Source organism: Trachypithecus francoisi, unplaced genomic scaffold, assembly GCF_009764315.1.
Source record: "Trachypithecus francoisi isolate TF-2019V2 unplaced genomic scaffold, Tfra_2.0 Lachesis_group2, whole genome shotgun sequence".
In the NCBI taxonomy this organism is placed as follows: domain Eukaryota; kingdom Metazoa; phylum Chordata; class Mammalia; order Primates; family Cercopithecidae; genus Trachypithecus; species Trachypithecus francoisi.
The window spans coordinates 122893607-122912400 of record NW_022681465.1 but is presented as its reverse complement, the minus strand read 5'-3'; the positions used below and the strand labels follow the sequence as shown (position 1 = coordinate 122912400).

General features: G+C 40.8%; 1 protein-coding gene across 2 annotated transcripts in view; it reads right to left on the bottom strand.

Moving 5' to 3' along the window:
• The window catches only part of PANK3 (pantothenate kinase 3), a 28498-nt gene extending 9963 nt beyond the window's left edge, over window positions 1-18535 (bottom strand). The window contains exons 1-4 of one of the 2 annotated variants that reach the window (XM_033180341.1): window positions 18214-18535; window positions 5442-5794; window positions 2187-2440; window positions 25-201 (exon numbers count right to left, since the gene is read on the bottom strand). In XM_033180341.1, coding sequence (XP_033036232.1) covers window positions 25-201; window positions 2187-2440; window positions 5442-5794; window positions 18214-18241 — 812 coding nt within the window. In that variant the 5' untranslated portion in view covers window positions 18242-18535. The remainder of the gene's footprint in view (window positions 1-24; window positions 202-2186; window positions 2441-5441; window positions 5795-18213) is intronic. The other variant, XM_033180342.1, reaches the window with a different exon arrangement.
• Between the last annotated feature and the right edge of the window lie 259 nt (window positions 18536-18794).

Below are 18794 nucleotides of genomic sequence, written 5' to 3'. Positions count from 1 at the left end.
AAATAACACAAATGTTAAACTTACCTAGATGCCACAGCCCAACCTGGCAAACCAAATCTTTCATAATCTCCTCCATAAATATCACGGACCAGCTTGTCAGCTTGTGTGCTATCACCTTTGGATGCCATTTCAAGAGCCTCTTCAAAACTTTCACAGCCAGTCAATAAACTGCATAAACCCAGAAAGGTACCCCCTCCAAGGCTAAAGAAAATAAAGAAACTTGCTAAGTTGCATTTATACATTGTATTCTTTCTCTAAAGTAAAAGGGTGGATCATTCATGTATTCAATAAACACACAGAAAAAACCTATGACTAATGCTAAGTGCTGAAATAACATAACGAAGGCAACAAAAATTGTTTAGTAAAACCAAACTTGTTAGATCAAAGAATAAACCAAAGGAAAAAAAAATCACTTGGTGGAAGTAAGAGGAAAGACCTCTTAAATATCTCCCAAAGTCTTCAGCTAATACCTTACACTCTGTAGTTACCAAAACTAAATTTTTGTGTGCATTAAAAAGGAATAAATGTTAAAAATCAGTACCATATTAATTACAAAGAGAAAATCTGTAATTTTTCTTTTGAGAGAGGGTCTCACTCTGTCCCCTCAGGCTGGAGTGCAGTGACCATAATCATAGCTTACTGCATCCTTGAACTCCTGGACTCAAGCAATCTTTCTGCTGTTCCAGCCTCCGCAGCGGCTAGACTACAGATGCACACTATCACACTGGACTAATATATATGTATATATTTTTGCAGAGATGGGGGTCTCACTATGTTTCCCAGGCTAGTCTTGAACTCCTGGTCTCAAGCAATCCTCCACTTTGGCCTCCCAAACTGTGAGAATTACAGGCATGAACTACCATGCCCAGCTTTGTAATTTTAAATGGTTTCCAAGAAATGATTTTGGGAAAGGCTTATTTACTTGGTCTGACATGGATGAAATCAATTCAATGTGATACATTAACATTTAACATGACCTACACATAAATACAATGAGTAAATTTATGTCCAGCTGGCCAACACGTCAATTACAGAAATTTATTTGCTTCTATTATTCTTTTGGATATGCTCACAGAATGAAATCATATCTAATTCCTAAACTCTAAACCTTTGCTCCCTAGTCTTACCTAAATTTCCAGGAAGTTCTACCCTGAATCACTGTTGGATTTAGTTAACAGACTGAACTTCTTTTAGAGTTAACCAAAGAAGGTAATAGTAGTGTGTGATTCTTTGGCATAGAGAATTACAACAGAGGTCAACTTTTAACCACTATAAAAATAAAGTACTAATTAAATATAAGTATAATTTAAACAGAATTACTACTTTAAAATTAAAATGAGTTTTTCCACAAACCAATCTAAAGTATCCCAAAATCTTTCTTCCTTAAACAGGAATCTTCACCTCTCTGTAAAAGTTGATAAAATACATAAAAGAATAATGAGTTTTAAATCTTACTTCTCATTTGTATTTCAGGTATTACAGAAAAGTATGTGGGCTATTTGGGAACATTAATGTTATCACAAAAAGAAATCACATTAATTCATCCTATAAGAATAAATTACAATGTTCCCCAATACTGCAGTTTAAATGCTCATTTATTCAGCACGTTGCAAGCTAGAGGTTTACATATATTAATATCTATTAAAAAGTGAAAAAATAGGTAAAGAAGCAAATGCTTTGGAAAAAAGAACAAAATATAAACATAGTAAAGTTTTAAAATCAATAGAACACTGTTGCTTCCAAGTAAATGCTCTTCGGTTAAATTCTAGAAAAAAACGTTACCAGACTCATTCTAGATAAAAATTCACTTTTACTATTATGGAAATTTTGATCCCAACTGATGCAGACTAATAAACATTTAATAATTTCAGTTTGAGTCTTGATATATACATCCTATAAAAATACACTATCTGTTGGCTGGGAGCAGTGGCTCATGCCTGTAATCCCAGCACTTTAGGAGGCTGAGACAGGCAGATTGCTTGAGCTCAGAAGTTCGAGACCAGCCTGGGAAACATGGCACCCTCTTTCTTTCACACATACACACACACACACACACACACAATTTTTGCTGTTGTGCAAAAACATGCTCTTTTACTGGTGAAAATGGCATTATTATACTGATTTCATAACTTCTGTGTATATATAAAACAATGTGAATGCAGCAATACAACCAAAAAGGTCACTACCTTGTCCCAGTCACTCGTTTATAGTTGTCTTTGGAATGGACTGCTAAAATACTGACTCCTGAGCCAATGTTCACTACAAGCAGTGGATAGGGATCATCCAGGTTAAAAGGCATCTTTTGGCATCGCTCAGGTTCTGAGGCATTAGCAAAATAATAGCACTCGGCTTGTCCATTGAAACTGACAGAGTCTATATACAGCAAGCCCTTTACAAGGCAGTCAAGTTCATCCAGTTTGTGCAGGTGGAGGTTTCCAATCTGTTAAGAAACAACAACAACAACAAAACAAAAAAGGATGACATTCAAAAACACTCGACTCAACTAAATGATTTTCCTGTATTACTTTACAAAAATTAAAAATAATCTATGACCCCCACATTTTCATTTTGTTTCATGTCAAAATCTCTTTAGAGATTTCACCTAGTCTACTGGTCCTCAGTGAGGGTGGTATCACCTCACTGCTAGCTTTCTAAATGATGGGGAGGAAGGAAGGACCAAACTGACATTTAGTGGGCAGGGACTTGCGATGTCAGATATCTTTAATAGGTGGGACATTTCTGCAAACCAAAGAATTACCCCATCTATGCATTATCTTTGGGTGTTCTGCCAGTCGTTTTTATAGTGGCAGTAGGAAAATTATTTATAATTACCTGAGGCTAGAGAAGAACAAAGTTATTTTACCTATCTGTCAGTGTATATAAATACAAAAGTATTTGTCCCATGGATTTATTTATTTATTTTATTTATTTATTTTTGAGATGGAGTCTAGCTCTGTCACTCAGGCTGGAGTACAGTAGCATGATCTCGGCTCACTGCAACCTCCACCTCGCGGGTCCAAGCGATTCTCCGCCTCAGCCTCTTGAGTAGCTGGGATTACAGGTGCCTGCCACCACGCCTGGCTAATTTTTGTATTTTTAGTAGAGATGAGGTTTCATCATATTGGCCAGGCTGGTCTCCAGCTCCTCATCTCAGGTGATCTGCCCACCTTGGTTTCCCAAAGTGCTGGGATTACAGGCGTGAGCCACTACACCCAACCCACATAGTTTTAAATATATACTATATTTGCTAGGAAATGAACCACCATATAAAGCAAGGGAATATTATACTTCTTACTGTTTGGAATTTTACCAAATGTTTGTTTAGCATGTTGGAGGGTCATGTCAACAACAGCAATGCCATTTATGGTATCTGATTTTCCAACAGAACATACCATATCAATCTGGCATGTGTAGCTTTGGTATTCATGATCAATCTATGCATAGGTGCAAGCACATAGCTACCTTATGATGTCCTCTGGAATGATCATACTGTTTGTTCATCTACCCACTGACAGGTTAATTTCTGATTAATCACTGATACCTTAATCTCCTGTCTTTGTATTATAGTTTGAGTACTAGTTTGAAATTATTAAATTCATCATTTCAGGTTAGTAAAAAGTGTATTATAAGACATTTGTGATAAAACATTGTAGCTTAGATATCAGTTCCTCTGGGAACCTCTTCAACTCTCTAGTTGTTGTTACTCCTCTGTGTTCCCAAGGCACCTCTTTTCATACAGTACTATAGATCGTTATCTCAAATTATAAGGGTCTCGCTTCTATGAGCCATTTAAGTTATTTATATTCCTTTTGAGACAGGGTCTCATTGTCACCCAGGCTGGAGTGCAATGGCTCAATCACAGCTCACTGCAGCCTCAATCTCAAGAGCTCAAGCAATCCTCCCACTTCAGCCTCTTGAGTGTCTGAGACTACAAGCACAGGCCACTATGCCAAGCTAATTTTTTTTTTTTTTAGATGGAGTCTCACTCTGTCACCCAGGCTGGAGTGCAGTGGCATGATCTTGGTTCACTGCAAGCTCTGCCTCCCGAGTTCATGCCATTCTCCTGCCTCAGCCTCCTGAGTAGCTGGGACTACAGGTGTGCGCCACCACACCTGGCTAATTTTTTGTATCTTTAGTAGAGATGGGGTTTCACTGTGTTAGCCAGGATGGCCTCCATCTCCTGACCTCGTGATCCGCCCTCCTCGCCCTCCCTAAGTGCTGGGATTACAGGTGTGAGCCACCACGCCCTGTCCAAGCTAAATTTTTTATTTTTTGTAGAGACAAGGTCCCACTATGTTGCCCAGGCTGGTCTCAAACTCCTAGCCTCAAGTGATCCTTCCACATCAGCCTTTATATTCCATTAACAGTATTTTCTTATGATTTTGAGAAATTAAATTATTCACATTTACATTTTCTTTTTTTTTTTTTTTTTTTTTTTTTGAGGCGGAGTCTCGCTCTGTCGCCCGGACTGGAGTGCAGTGGCCGGATCTCAGCTCACTGCAAGCTCCGCCTCCCGGGTTTTACACCATTCTCCTGCCTCAGCCTCCCGAGTAGCTGGGACTACAGGCGCCCGCCACCTCGCCCGGCTAGTTTTTGTATTTTTAGTAGAGACGGGGTTTCACCGTGTTAGCCAGGATGGTCTCGATCTCCTGACCTCGTGATCCGCCCGTCTCAGCCTCCCAAAGTGCTGGGATTACAGGCTTGAGCCACCGCGCCCGGCCAACATTTTCAAGAAAAACAAATTTCAGTGGTATTCCTAAATAGAGCCACTCTTTATTCTAATAGAAAAGACTAGAAGCCTCGCAAACCACTCTTTGAACTCTCTTTCTAATGGAAAAGACTAGAAGATGGCAAACTGCTAACAGCACATAACTCAAACCAATACTCATAGTTCTCCTGCCATATCCATTCAAACTACCCCATCTGACACAGGAACATGGCAGGATTGACAGTGTAAAAACAGAAAAAAAAGGGTAACAGATTTTCATTCAGGTGTCTACCATACTAACCAAAAGACACTGGTTTCCAAACTTAGGGTTTGGGAAGGAGATGGCCCTAGAAGATTAATATTATTTGAATAAGCAATATTCCAAAAACCATGTAAATGTAGGACAACAGTGAAAATAATTCAAGTTTCATTTATATCTGGCTTTGTACACTGCCAAATTCATTAAAGTCCCCAAATTCCCTTTTTATTGTAGCTTTGTAGCATAGTCCTAAACAAGTTTTACCAAATATTATGTGCAACAACATGGCTAAATCTGGGCAATTTTTAGTTATCCCAAAAAAGTGTTTAAAACGCCCCAAGTGAAAGGCAATCACGGATACATATTTCCCACTGCATGTGCAGGGAGAATTCAGGAATATGCTAGATGGAAACCTACTCTCATATTTAAAAACGAACACGTATCAATTTTCAGTTTTGAGTAAAAGATACCTACTGTGCGAAAATCTTTTTCAAACTTGTAAGCACCACCTCCTGTAGCACATAGCACCGTTTGCAATGTTGAGAAGTTTTTATCTCTTCCCATTTGGATAAAAGTAGGCAGGTCCTGGGTTGGAAACCTGATAAAGTGCAAGTTTCCTCTTCGGCCAAAAAGTGTTAAATCCTTCAGTTCAAGGTGTACATCCCGAATGCCAGTGGATCCATATGCTACATTAGAAGTCAAATATTTCCGAATACTTTTTAAACTCTCAACTTCTTCTTGTTCTTCCTCTGCTGTGATATCAATAGGTTCAAAGTACGAGAGCTTTACTAGAGTTCCCCCAATGTCCATGCCAAACCATGGGAAAGCTATGGGAGGAAGAAAAAAAATTTATATATATATATATAAATTATATATATATATATCCATTTTAGAAACACAAATTAGAAACTAGTTAATTAGTCACAAACTTCATTTACTCTGAGTCATGCATTCAGGCAATAATACGTATTGGGTAAGACACATGTTCCATGTGGAACTCACCTTTTTCCCTTCAAAGTTTTATTAATATATTTTCTAAAAACGTATAGGGTGCTTAGAGTTGACAAAGGATCTTTTAATTCCTGGCCTGGTAGGCACCCCTTTTCATTTACTACATACTTACCATGTGCTCCAGGGATGAGAAAAAATTCAGATCATTTTTTTTCCCCCAATAAATAGGTCATCACTAAGGGCATGAAAATCTTTGTTTCTATAAACATTTTAATACAATAAAACTGGCCTATAATCACTTCAAGTAACCCAGGAGAAAAGCATCTCCTTAAAAAGCAATTCCTGCCAGGTATGGTGCTTACGCCTGAAATCCCAATACTTTGGGAGGCTGAGGTGGGGGGCATCGCTTGAGGACAGGAGTTTGAAACCAGCCGTGGCAATATAACAAGATCCTATCTCTGCAAAAAATTTAAAGATTAGCTGGGCGTGGCAGCATGCACCTGTAGTCCCAGTTATGGGAGGCTGAGGCTGCAGTGAGCCACGTTTGCACCACTACACTACAGATTAGGTAACAGAGTGAGATCCTGTCATAAACAAACCCAAAAAGCAATTCCCTTCAGTAAATAATCATTATCTCCTCTACACCAGGAAACAGGAATGCAAATGAATAAGATAAAATACCTGCCCTGAAGGAGTGCTCAATGTAGCAGGGTAATATAAATAAAACACATTAAGAGGCATACGTCAATACAGTTAAGGAACTAGAAAAAGGGGGAAGTCTGAGGAAACAGAGGACCTTGCACACTTAGCTAAAGAGCTTAGACTTGAACCTCTTAGACAATGGGAACACTACGGATGTTCTAAGTAAGAGAGTGGCACAGTCTACCTTCAAATTAGAAAGCAAACAAACTTTCTACTTTGGCAGTGTACAGGATGATATAAATGAGCTGCTTAAGATGTGCCTGTAAAGTAAGGCCGGCAATAGAGGCCATCTTAAGTAACATCCTCTTGAAAAAAATGGTATAGACCATTTGCAAAAATCATATCATTTAAAAACAGATTCCTCACCTCTTACCTCAGAGGCACTGGACAATAATCTTGAAGAGTGAGATATGGGATGCCATTAAAAATTATATACTGTATATATTCGGAAGATTATACTATAGTCAGATCTAAATGGCATTTGAAAATCACTGGCTTTGGTCACCTGATTTCCTTCAGGCTATGACATTCAGTTTCACAACGTGATTTCCTTATATTTATTGGCCATAATCCTCATACAGATACAAAGGAGTATTTTACAATTGTTCCCAAGGCTGGAAGGAAAGTCAGTATTATAATATTAAGAATTACAAAATTCAAATTTTTAGAATTAGTTTAAAACACAACTGATTCAGTTCTCCATAGAATTACAGCTAACATTTACTGAGTGCTCAGTATCTGTCAGATATAGGCTCATTTAATCCTCAATACCTCCACTATGAGATTGCTCTATTAAGTGTATCACTTAGACAAGGAGGCAAAGCAATTACAAACTTGCCTGAGGTCAAACTGTTAAGTGACAGTAACAAGATTCCATCCTAAAAATATATATTTCTATTCTCTGGGATCTTAACTATTATGACAGAGACTCAAAAAGAGTTTAATACTCAAGATACATGGATTAAAATGTCTGACAACAAAATATATTTAGCAGTTTTTACGTAAAAGTTGTCATAAATTATTTCTAAAATTCTACTTTCTTACTCATTTTACTTGATATGTGTGTGCCATTACAAGACCAAGAACATATAATTCAATGAGAAAGAAGTCTATACATTTCTCCATTTTATAATTTACACATTTACTAAAATTAGTATATAAGTTTGAATATGAGGAAGGAGTAATCCTCATTATCTTCTTTTGGAGAAACAGTTCGTTCATCTTTATATTTGAAACTCAAACTACAGATCTGGAGCTACATTACAGATAATCTTAAGAAACAGTATTCTGGCCGGGCGCGGTGGCTCAAGCCTGTAATCCCAGCACTTTGGGAGGCCGAGGCGGGTGGATCACAAGGTCAGGAGATCGAGACCATCCTGGCTAACACGGTGAAACCCCGTCTCTACTAAAAAATACAAAAAACTAGCCGGGCGAGGTGGCGGGCGCCTGTAGTCCCAGCTACTCGGGAGGCTGAGGCAGGAGAATGGTGTGAACCCAGGAGGCGGAACTTGCAGTGAGCTGAGATCTGGCCAGTGCATTCCATCTTGGGTGACAGAGCGAGACTCCGTCTCAAAAAAAAAAAAAAAAAAAAAAAAAAGAAACAGTATTCTGTATTCTGGAAAGGTACTTCCCAGTGTAGGAAAAGTTTTTTAAAAAAGTAAAATGACATTGGACCGTAATTTGGGAAGCTAGGGGAAGTTGAGCCCAAACACAATACTTTCATCATGTCACCTATAAACAGGTATAAATAACTAAGCAACATAAGCAGAAGAAAGTGACTAAATTTTCTGTTTTGTCTAGTGACTAGCAAGAAAGGCCACCTTTTTTTTTTTTGAGATGGAGTCTTGCTCCGTCGCCCTGACTGGAGTGCAGTGGTATGATCTCAGCTCACTGCTGCCTCCGCCTCCTGGGTTCATGCCATTCTCCCGCCTCAGCCTCCCAAGTAGCTGGGACTACAGGCACACACTGCCACACTCAACTAACTTTTTAAATTTTTAGTAGAGAAGGGGTTTCACCATGTTAGCTAGGATGGTCTTGATCTCCTGACCTTATTTTGTGTGTGTGTGTGAGAGAGACAGCAACATGGCTGTTTATTTCACCTGGGTGCAGGTGGGCTGAGTCCGAAAAGAGAGTCAGCAAAGGGTGGTGGGATTATCATTAGTTCTTATAGGCTTTGGGATAGGCCGTGGAGTTAGGAGCAATGTTCTGTGGGCAGGAGGTGGATCTCACAAAGTACATTCTCAAGGGTGGGGAGAATTACAAAGAACCTTCTTAAGGGTGGGGAAGATTATAAAGAACCTTCTTAAGGGTGGGGGAGATTACAAACTACACTGATCAATTAGGGTGGGGCAGAAACAAATCACAATGGTGGAATGTCATCAGTTAAGGCTACTTCCACTTCTTTTGTGGATCTTCAGTTGCTTCAGGCCATCTGGATGTGCAGGTCACAGGGGATATGATGGCTTAGCTTGGGCCCAGAGGCCTGATATTCCTGTCTTCTTATATTAATAAGAAAAGCAAAACAAAATAGTGAAGTTTTGGAGCGGCGAAAAATTTTTGGGGTGGTATGGAGAGATAATGGGCGCTGTTTCTCAGGGCTGCTTCGAGCAGGATTAGGAGTTGCGTGGGAACCTACAGTGGGAGAGATTCAACTGAAGAAAGATTTTGTGGTAAGGGGTGATATTGTGCGGTTGTTAGAAGAGGCATTTGTCATACAGAATGGTTGGTGATGGCCTGGATACAGTTTTGGATGAACTGAGAAACTAAACGTAAGACACAAGGTCCGAATAAGACAAGGAGAAAAACATATTAAAGGACTAAGATTTGGGAGGACCCAGGACATCCAATTAGAGAGTGCCTAAGGGGGTTCAGCGTAATGACTCGCTTGGTTGGCAAGTTTTTGGGCTCTATCCTTGACAGGGTCCTCCTTTTTTTAAGTTGGAGGCTGAGCTTGGTGAGGAGTGGTTTTAAATGACCATTAGTCCATTCTACCTTTCCTGAAGATTGAGGACGGTAAGGGGTATGAAGGCTACACTGAATACCAAGAGCCTGAGAAACTGCTTGGGTGATTTGACTAATAAAGGCCGGTCCGTTATCAGACTGTATAGAGGTTGAAAGGTCAAACCGAGGAATTATGCCTGACAAAAGGGAAGGCCACGATGGCCTTCTCAGACCCTGTGAGAAAGGCCTCTACCCATCCAGTTAAAGTGTCTACCCAGACCAAGAGGTACTTTAGTTTCCTGACTAAAGTCAGGAAAGTCAATTTGCCAGTCCTGGGCAGGGACAAATCCCGGAGTTTGATGTGTAAGGAAGGAAGGGGACCTGAACAATCCCTGAGGAGTAGTAGAATAGCAGATGGAACACTGAGAAGTGATTTCCTTAAGGATAGATTTCCACAATGGAAAGGAAATGAGAGGTTCTAAGAGTCAGGCTAGCGACTTGTAACCTACATGGAAGAGGTTATGAAATGACGATAGAATAGAATGGGCTTGTGAGGCTGGAAGGGGTTGATCTCCTGACCTTGTGATCTCCTGACCTTGGTGTCCCACAGTGCTGGGATTACAGGCGTGAGCCACCGTGCCCGGCTAACGAAGGCCATCTTAAGTAACACATGCTTGAAATGAATGGTAGCAGTGATACTAACACAGGGTAAATTCACACAGGTGTTTGCCTGGACAAACACACTTAAAACAATAGGAGCAGGTCTCTTTATCCCATAAACCAGAGATTCCTTCAGAAATGTCCCAATCTGGCCGGGCGTGGGGCTCACGCCTATAATCACAGCACTTTGGGAGGCCAAGGTGGGTGGATCGCTTGAGTTCAGGAGTTTGAGACCCGCCTGGCTAACATGGTAAAACCCTGTCTCTACTAAAAATACAAAAATTGGCTGGGCTGGTGGCGCATGCCTGTAATGCCAGCTACTTAGGTGGCTGAGGCAGGAAAATCGTTTGAACCAGGCAGGCAGGCGTTGCAGTGAGCCGAGATTGCGCCACTGAACTCTACCCTGGGCGACAGAGCGAGACTCCATCTCAAAAAAAAAAAAAAAAAAGTCCCAGTCTGTTTAAACAACATGTTATGAGGACACTTTTCAATGGGCATTAGATAAAAGAAAGGCATCCTTCTGATATTAAATAGCCAAAATGAATTCTCCTATTTGACTGACGGTTGACTCTAGAAGATTTTGTGGGGCAGGGGTGGAAATCACTATTGCCACATCAAGTACATTCTAGGATAAAAAAATTTATACAAGGTGAGATTAAGCTAAAAACCTTTATTTTTCAAAATTCAAAATATATTTTTAGAAAATATCTGCAGGTTTTCTTTCTGTACTTTGTGTCAAATAAACATAGGTGTTAAAACAGACATGCAAATATAAAAATGTTACTCAGGGAGCAAACTACAAAGCCAATACATCACCAAGTTTAAAGTTCATGCCATTTTTATTTTCAGCCAAAAGTCTCTGCTCCCAGGTTTATAAATATCTGAATACTGTCATTCTCGAAAGCAAAAATCTCAATTAACACTTACACAAAGAACTTTGAATTAATATACAAAACCATGAATTAAGTTTCAAAGGAACTTTAACATCCAGGAAAAGAGTTCAAGTTTATAGACTAAACATTAGAGAAATAAATTATCTACTTTTCTAAATCTATGAATAGGTACCAAAGATTCTGACTCCAAAGGTATATCAACAATCAATTCCAAAATACATACTTTGGCTACTCAGTAACACATACAGTGAAGCATTAAAGACAAACACATAAAAGGTGACAAAATATCCGTAAAGGTTGAATATCCTTAATCCAAAAATCTGAAATCAAAAATCTGAAACCTTTTGAGCACTGATATAAGGCTTCCAAGGAAATGCTCAACAGAATATTTCAAATTTCAGATTATGGATGCTCAACCTGTAAGTATAATGCAAACATTCCAAAACCCAAACGTAACTGACATCTGAAACACTAAACACTTCAGGTCTCAGGCATTTCAGATGAGGGATAATAAATCTGTATTTTACACACACACACACACCACACACACACACACACACAGAGCTGGCAGTAAAAAGGCTCATTTATAAGTGACTGAAATCCTCTTTTTAAAGTCTGAAGTACATGAAAATGTTCATGTTTACTGACATTTTCACAAAGAAAGAAAATGGCTATCTAGGTATAATAAATCATTAAATGATGAATAACAAAATCCTTCCACTGCTTCTTTAAAAGGGTTTTCAGGCATTTTTTTTTGCATGAAAACAACTAAAAGAAAACTTCACTGAACATTATGATATACTGAAAAGAAAAAAAAAAATTTTAAACAAAAAGTAAAACTTCCTAAACAAAGCTATATTTTATCTTATCACACACGTTAAATCTCTCATGTGTGGTTTTTTGCTTTTTGTTTTTTTTTTGAGACGGAGTCTTGCTCTGTCACCCAGGCTGGAGTGCAGTGGTGTGATCTGGCTCACTGCAACCTCCGTCTCCTGGGTTCATGCCATTCTCCTGCCTCAGTCTCCCGAGTAGCTAGGACTAGAGGCGCCTGCCACCACGCCCGGCTAATTTTTTGTATTTTTTAGTGGAGATGAGGGTTCACCGTGTTAGCCAGGATGGTCTCGATCTCCTGACCTTGTGATCCGCCCACCTTGGCCTCCCAAAGTGCTGGGATTACAGGCATGAACCTGATCCTCATGTGTTTTTAAACTCTATTAAATACTTCAGAATACTATAAAATGTGTACACAAGGCATAAGTATGAACTCATAAACAAATTACTAAATTTCAAACTTGTGACCCACTTATTACTGTATTAGACTAGAGAAACACAATGTTTTATAAAATATTGTAAATTAAATTGGAAAAACGATACTATTATCTTAAGTTACTGCCAGAAGAGGTAGGTTTTTTAAAAAGTCAACAATGCAAAAGCCCAAGACTCATTTCACATCTAGTCTACTAGAAATGTGTTCATTCCTTAAGTGCTGTTTTTAAAGAAAGGTAAACTAGAGAGGCTATCCTGCAGATGATGACTTCATAGTAACCATAATATGCAAACCAGAAAATTGCAGTCTCCTTCTATTATTTCTAGCATATATCAGTTATGACAATTTTCTCCTTAAATCAACAAAGTAGGGACTGAAAGAGAACTCAGCCCTGCTGTAACTTCAATTAAGAAAAAAGAAAACCTGGTGTGGCTGGTAATGGCCACCTTTTACACTGAAATCCTTTCAACAGACTTCAGAAAGTAATTTCTTTATGCCAGAAAAATAATCACTATTAAAAAGCACCAGATGCAGAACCTCAGCAAGGCCAAAAAAAAAAAAAGAGCACAAAGAAGGCAGCACAAACAGAAGAGACATAAATTCTCAATTATGATACATTCCTATCATTTGGTAAGTGGTCTGATTACCAACATATATTTTCCAGTATATCTACAAAATACTTATAATTGATATATTGTCACCAAAATAAGGGGAGGGCATGAAGCTCAAATTTTACTTATTTGCAATGAAAATATGAGAAAATATACAGATATTAAGTACAACCACAGGTCTACCTAATAGTTCCATGAGGTAAGAAAAACACCAGTTTCCCGGCGGGGCGCGGTAGCTCACACCTGGAATCCTAACACTATGGGAGGCCGAGGTGGGCGGATCACCTGAGGTCGGGAGTTTGAGACCAGCCTGGCCAACATGGCGAAACCTCGTCTCTACTAAAAATACAAAAATTAGCCAGGCATGGTGGCATGTGCCTGTAATCCCAGCTACTTGGGAGGCTGAGGCAGGAGAATCGCTTGAACCCGGGAGGTGGAGGTTGCAGTGAGCCGAGATCACACCACTGCACTCAAGCCTGGGCGACAAAAGCGAGACTCCATCTCACAAAAAGGAGAAAAATATCAGTTTTCTAAGAAATCAAGCAAGTATCTACATATTTATAGTTTTGTTGCTTCTGGCCAAGAGACCCTTGAAAAGTAGGTCACCAGTGCATAAGCAGCCTACTTACAGCATATAACCTAAACATATAGATATATATATATTTTTCAGAATAAAACATTCCTTGCTAAGGTGGAAAAAAAAAGAACCAAAATACACATTTAAAAAGCAAAACAAAGCACACATTACACAAATGTAAGCACTTTGATGGTGGCCAATATACAGTCCCAGACAGAATTATAGAATCTCTCATGATCTGTTCATTCTGCCTTTAACAAAATAATAGCTCTTATTCTATGTCTCAAGTGGTCTCATGAGAGTTGACATTAGTTCCCCATATGTAGCAAAAATATCTCAAACTACAAGAATGAAGTGCTATTTCTTACTAGACGCATTATATATACAAAAGGAGAAATCTTGTCCAATCACCTTTTAAAATACTAAACAGCAGAAGCTATCTAGCCACAAGAGCAGACTGTTAATTTCTAACAAGGTGTGATAAACTTGGTATCCTACTAAGTGTCTGCTAAGGAAACAAGGAACAATCACTAAAAGAACTATTTAATTGCTACTGGTACCATGCAGATTTCAGACTAAAGGGATCCTGGCCAGGAACGTGGCTCATGCCTGCAATCCCAGCAAGAGGGTCGCTTGAGCTCAGGAGTTCAAGATCAGCCTGGCAAGGGCAACATGGCAAAACCCCATCTCTGCCAAAAACACAAAAAAATTAGCTGGGCATGGTGGCGAGCACCTGTAGTTCTAGCTACTGAGGAGACTGAGGGGGGAGAATTGCTTGAGCCTGGGATGCCAAAGTTGCAGTGAGCTGAGATCGCGCCACTGCCCTCACTGCACTCCAGCCTGGGTGACAGAGTGAGACCTCGTCTCAAAAGAAAAAAAAATAAAAATGGGGGTGTGGAGAGACACTAAACTAAATCAGGACTTAATTGTTCTTTAGGCATAAAGGGAAACCAATGTGAAGAATGCTCGAAACATAGGGTATTTTAAAGAACAAAATTCTAAAGTGAGCATGTACACATATTCTAGATAATGCTTCAACTTCCTGGATAAGACATTTCATTATTCTCAATAATCATTCCAAACAAAAATGGTTTTTATTATGAAATAGACTAAGAAAATAATCATCGGCCGGGCGCGGTGGCTCAAGCCTGTAATCCCAGCACTTTGGGAGGCCGAGACGGGCGGATCACGAGGTCAGGAGATCGAGACCATCCTGGCTAACACTGTGAAACCCCGTCTCTACTAAAAAATACAAAAAAACTAGCCGGGCGAGATGGCGGGCGCCTGTAGTCCCAGCTACTCGGGAGGCTGAGGCAGGAGAATGGCGTGAACCCGGGAGGCAGAGCTTGCAGTGAGCTGAGATCCGGCCACTGCACTCCAGCAGCCCCGGCGACAGAGCAAGACTCCGTCTCAAAAAAAAAAAAAAAAAAAAAAAAAAAAGAAAATAATCATCTTCACACCTTCAGGATTATGATTCCTTAGGACAGCTTCAGGTGTTTTTTTCTTTAGTAAATTAGTTATTTCTAAGGGGAGCTATATTAGAAACTACTACCCCAACTATCTACTGGGAGTGATGACTCTTATATTACAACTGAGTTTACAAACGGGCCAATCAAATGACACAGACACAAACTACAAATATATGCTATACCATTTTCTCTGGTCTTAACAAAAACTTCAAGTACCTTACCACTTGGGGTAACAAAGAACAAACTCAAAACCTACATCACATCACACTGAAATATATGTATCACCTTTTACTATCACTGTTAATCCAGCTACATGCTATACAGGTAACCCAAACACAATCTTAAAAATCTGTACCCTAAGAAATCATGTCAGGCAGCAAAGAAAGTAACACAGGATTGACTTTCTCCTTCCTTCCCCTGGGGTTGAATTAACACATAATTTCAAATGCTAATCTTCCAGTTACACAATTTAGAGGATGAAATCAATTCCTTTTTAAATTTTCTGGTTAATATATGCATTCGGTATATAACCTGTTAAGATATTGATAATGTATTTAGAAGCAATATTTTCTAACACTTAGGTGAATAATGTAAGAACACATGTGAAGCCAAGGTCATTTGTTTAGCCAATATAATATACAGCCTCTTCTAGTATGCAGTTAAATGATGCAATGCATATAAAGAAAATGCCATACACATACTATGTGATCAATAAATGTTATAATTATGCCCAAAAAACCCATACAGGTATTCAAAAACAAAACAAATATATCTTTTGTTAACCTGAGTGATTTAAAGTTAAAATAATAATATTATTATTATTTTTTGAGATGGAGCCTCACTCTGTCACCCAGGCTGGAGTGCAATGGCGTGATCTCGGCTCACTGCAATCTCTGCTCACTGCAATCTCTGCCTCCTGGGTTCCAGCAATTCTCCTGCCTCAGCCTCCCAAACAGCTGGGACTACAGGCGCATGCCACCAAGCCCGGCTAATGTTTCTATTTTCAGTAGAGATGGGGTTTCACCATGTTGGTCAGGCTGGTCTCGAACTCCTGACCTCGTGATGCACCCGCTTCGGCCTCCCAAAGTGCTGGGATTACAGGCCTAAGTCACCGTGCCCGGCCTTATTTTTTATTATCTGGGACAGTTCATGGTTGAAACACCTTTCCCACACACAAAACGTGATGTTCCTTACTTTTACTACAAACAATAGACAGGAAAGTCACCTTTTGCATATAAAAATGTCAGGCTTCTACATCATAGTAAGTGACCAGATTTTCAGCATGATTAAATTTTAAGATTAGTGGTCTCACAACGTAACACAATGTTGTAATAATCAACTTATTTGGGGAAAAAAAGGGGGTATTCTCTTATTTCTCAACCTAATATGTATTTTTAAGACTTTAGCTGGGACTACAGGCATGTGCCACCATGCCCAGCTAATCTTTTATACATATACATTTTTTATAGAGACGAAGTCTCGCTACAGTGCCCAGGTTGGTCTCGAACTTCTAGCCCCCAGCGATTCCTCTGCCTCGGCCTCCCAAAGTGCTGGGATTTCAGGTGTGAGTCACCATGCCTGGCCCTATTTTATGAACTTCTCATAATAATCTTTATAATCTTTTCTAAAACACCTTTGAAGGGGGTGGTACTTATACCTGATTATTAGTTTGTTCAAATCTAAGTAATCAAATCACTATCATGACAAAAGAAAATAATCACCACCAGAAGAGTCAGAATTTGAGTTGGTCATACACTGTTCATCAAATGGAAATTCTAAGAGAAGCAGAGAAAACGTATGCATAAGGGAAAATGTCCAAGTGTTCTAATTACTGCACCTGTTCAAGATGCATTAGTTTAACTCAGCAAATGTAAATTCGAAGTCTCTCTATATTACCACTATTTTATAGACTTTTTGAACAACTATGACAAGATCTATTGTTATCATAAATAATTTTTTAAAATTTTAATTAACAGATGAAACTACCAGATAAAGTACTTAGACAATGCCCTACGGGTGCAGGAGAAAGAACGCTGTGTTATGAGTCAGTCCATTTAGGGTTATGAACCTCATAGCACATGGCTGGGTATATCCTGGGAAAAGTTACTCTGCGGCTAAGTTCAATTTCCTCACCTGTAAAGTTAAGACCAAATTACCTTACAGTTAAATAGGAATTTGTAAGTTTTCACAGTGTTTTGGCTTGTTGCCTCTCAGGTGAGTTTTACAGGAACCCTGACGGACGGGCAGGGAAAGTGTCAGCGCCCTGTTTTATAGTTGAGGATTTCTTAACAGTTAAGAGATCACACGAAACACTGTAAAAACAGCAAAAGCATCAAGACGATGAGCATGAATCCCCACATTCCTAGTCCTTCTGGGAGGCAATACTTGGAGTGACGATCACAATGGCTGAGTGATTAAATAAGTCAATTACTGGAACAAAAGGTTTTTAAAAGACTAAACATAAAAGGAAGCAAATGAAAGTCGACCTTTCTAAAAGCATAGTAAGAATTTTTTTTTAAGTACATACATAGAAAGGTCTCTACGGGTATTCACCATAATATTAACAGTGGTTCGCTCCGGGTGCCGGGAATACGGGTGACTTTATCTTTTTTGTTTATCTGCGTTTTCTAAAACAAACATGAACTAGTCGATATTCCAAACAAAAACAAGCCAAAGCAATTACACGCTGGCAGACTGCATGCACGTACGTTTGAAAGCTCCAACTGTAACAACAGTGACAACTCCCAGGAACCCACTGGCATTTCAAGGACACCAGCAGGAAGCCCGGAAATCCGTAAAAACAGGTGCTAAAAGCCGCTAGCGCAACCTGACAGCCGCGACCGCCTCTTTTCAACCTGAATTCAGGGGGAGCTGGGAGAGGAGACTAGTCTAGTTTAACAAAATCCGAATCAGAAATTCCCTCTGGCACCTCCCAGATCTCGAAGAGAAAGTGGGAGGAAAGGCTAGGGGGCGGCAGGCATTCACCATGCATGAATGGGGGGGGATGGGGAGGACGGAAGCCTCGAACTCGTGGCTGAAATGGTCCCTCCGCCCCCATCTCGGACTAGGCGCCGGCGAGGAGCAACGGGCTTGGAAGCAGGCCGCCCAGCCAAGGGGCTCTCAGACGGGGCCCAAGGATGCCCTCCCAACCCGGCAGACCCCAGCCCCCATCTTACAGGGTTTCTTGGCATCTTTGATCTTCATGGCGTCGGCCCGAGGGGCGAGGGACGGCCTCCGTTCCGGAGCACTGAGAGCAGAGACTGCGACTCCGGAGGTGGCTGGGCCTCGCGGCGAGGCCCGGCCGGTTCCTCCCCTCAGGCCGGGCGGGGCCGGCCTAGGGCGGGGCGGCGGCGCCTGAGCAGATGCCCGGCCCAGGGGGCGGCCCCCCACCCACGCGAGGGGCGACCGGGACCGAGCAAGCTGGGGAAGGCCGCCGGCCTCGCCGCTCCGGGGCCTCCCCGCAGCCGCTCCAAACAAAAGGCCCCGGTCCCGGGAGCCGCCGCCGCCGCCGCCGCCGCCGCCGCCGCCGCACTGAGAAATAGCCCGCCCAGGCCGAACGCCCACGTGATGCGAGCCCCCTCGCTCCACTTCCGCCTGGCTGCTGGGGATTGTAGTTCTCCAGGTCGTGAGGCCCCGCTCTCTGGCTGTAGTTGTGCAGATGGACTACAAAGCCCAGGATGCATCCCGGCCCCTCCTCCGAGGCCCCTCAGCTTCCGCAGATCGCCTCAGAGTGGTCCCAGCGAGAAGAGGGCCGGGT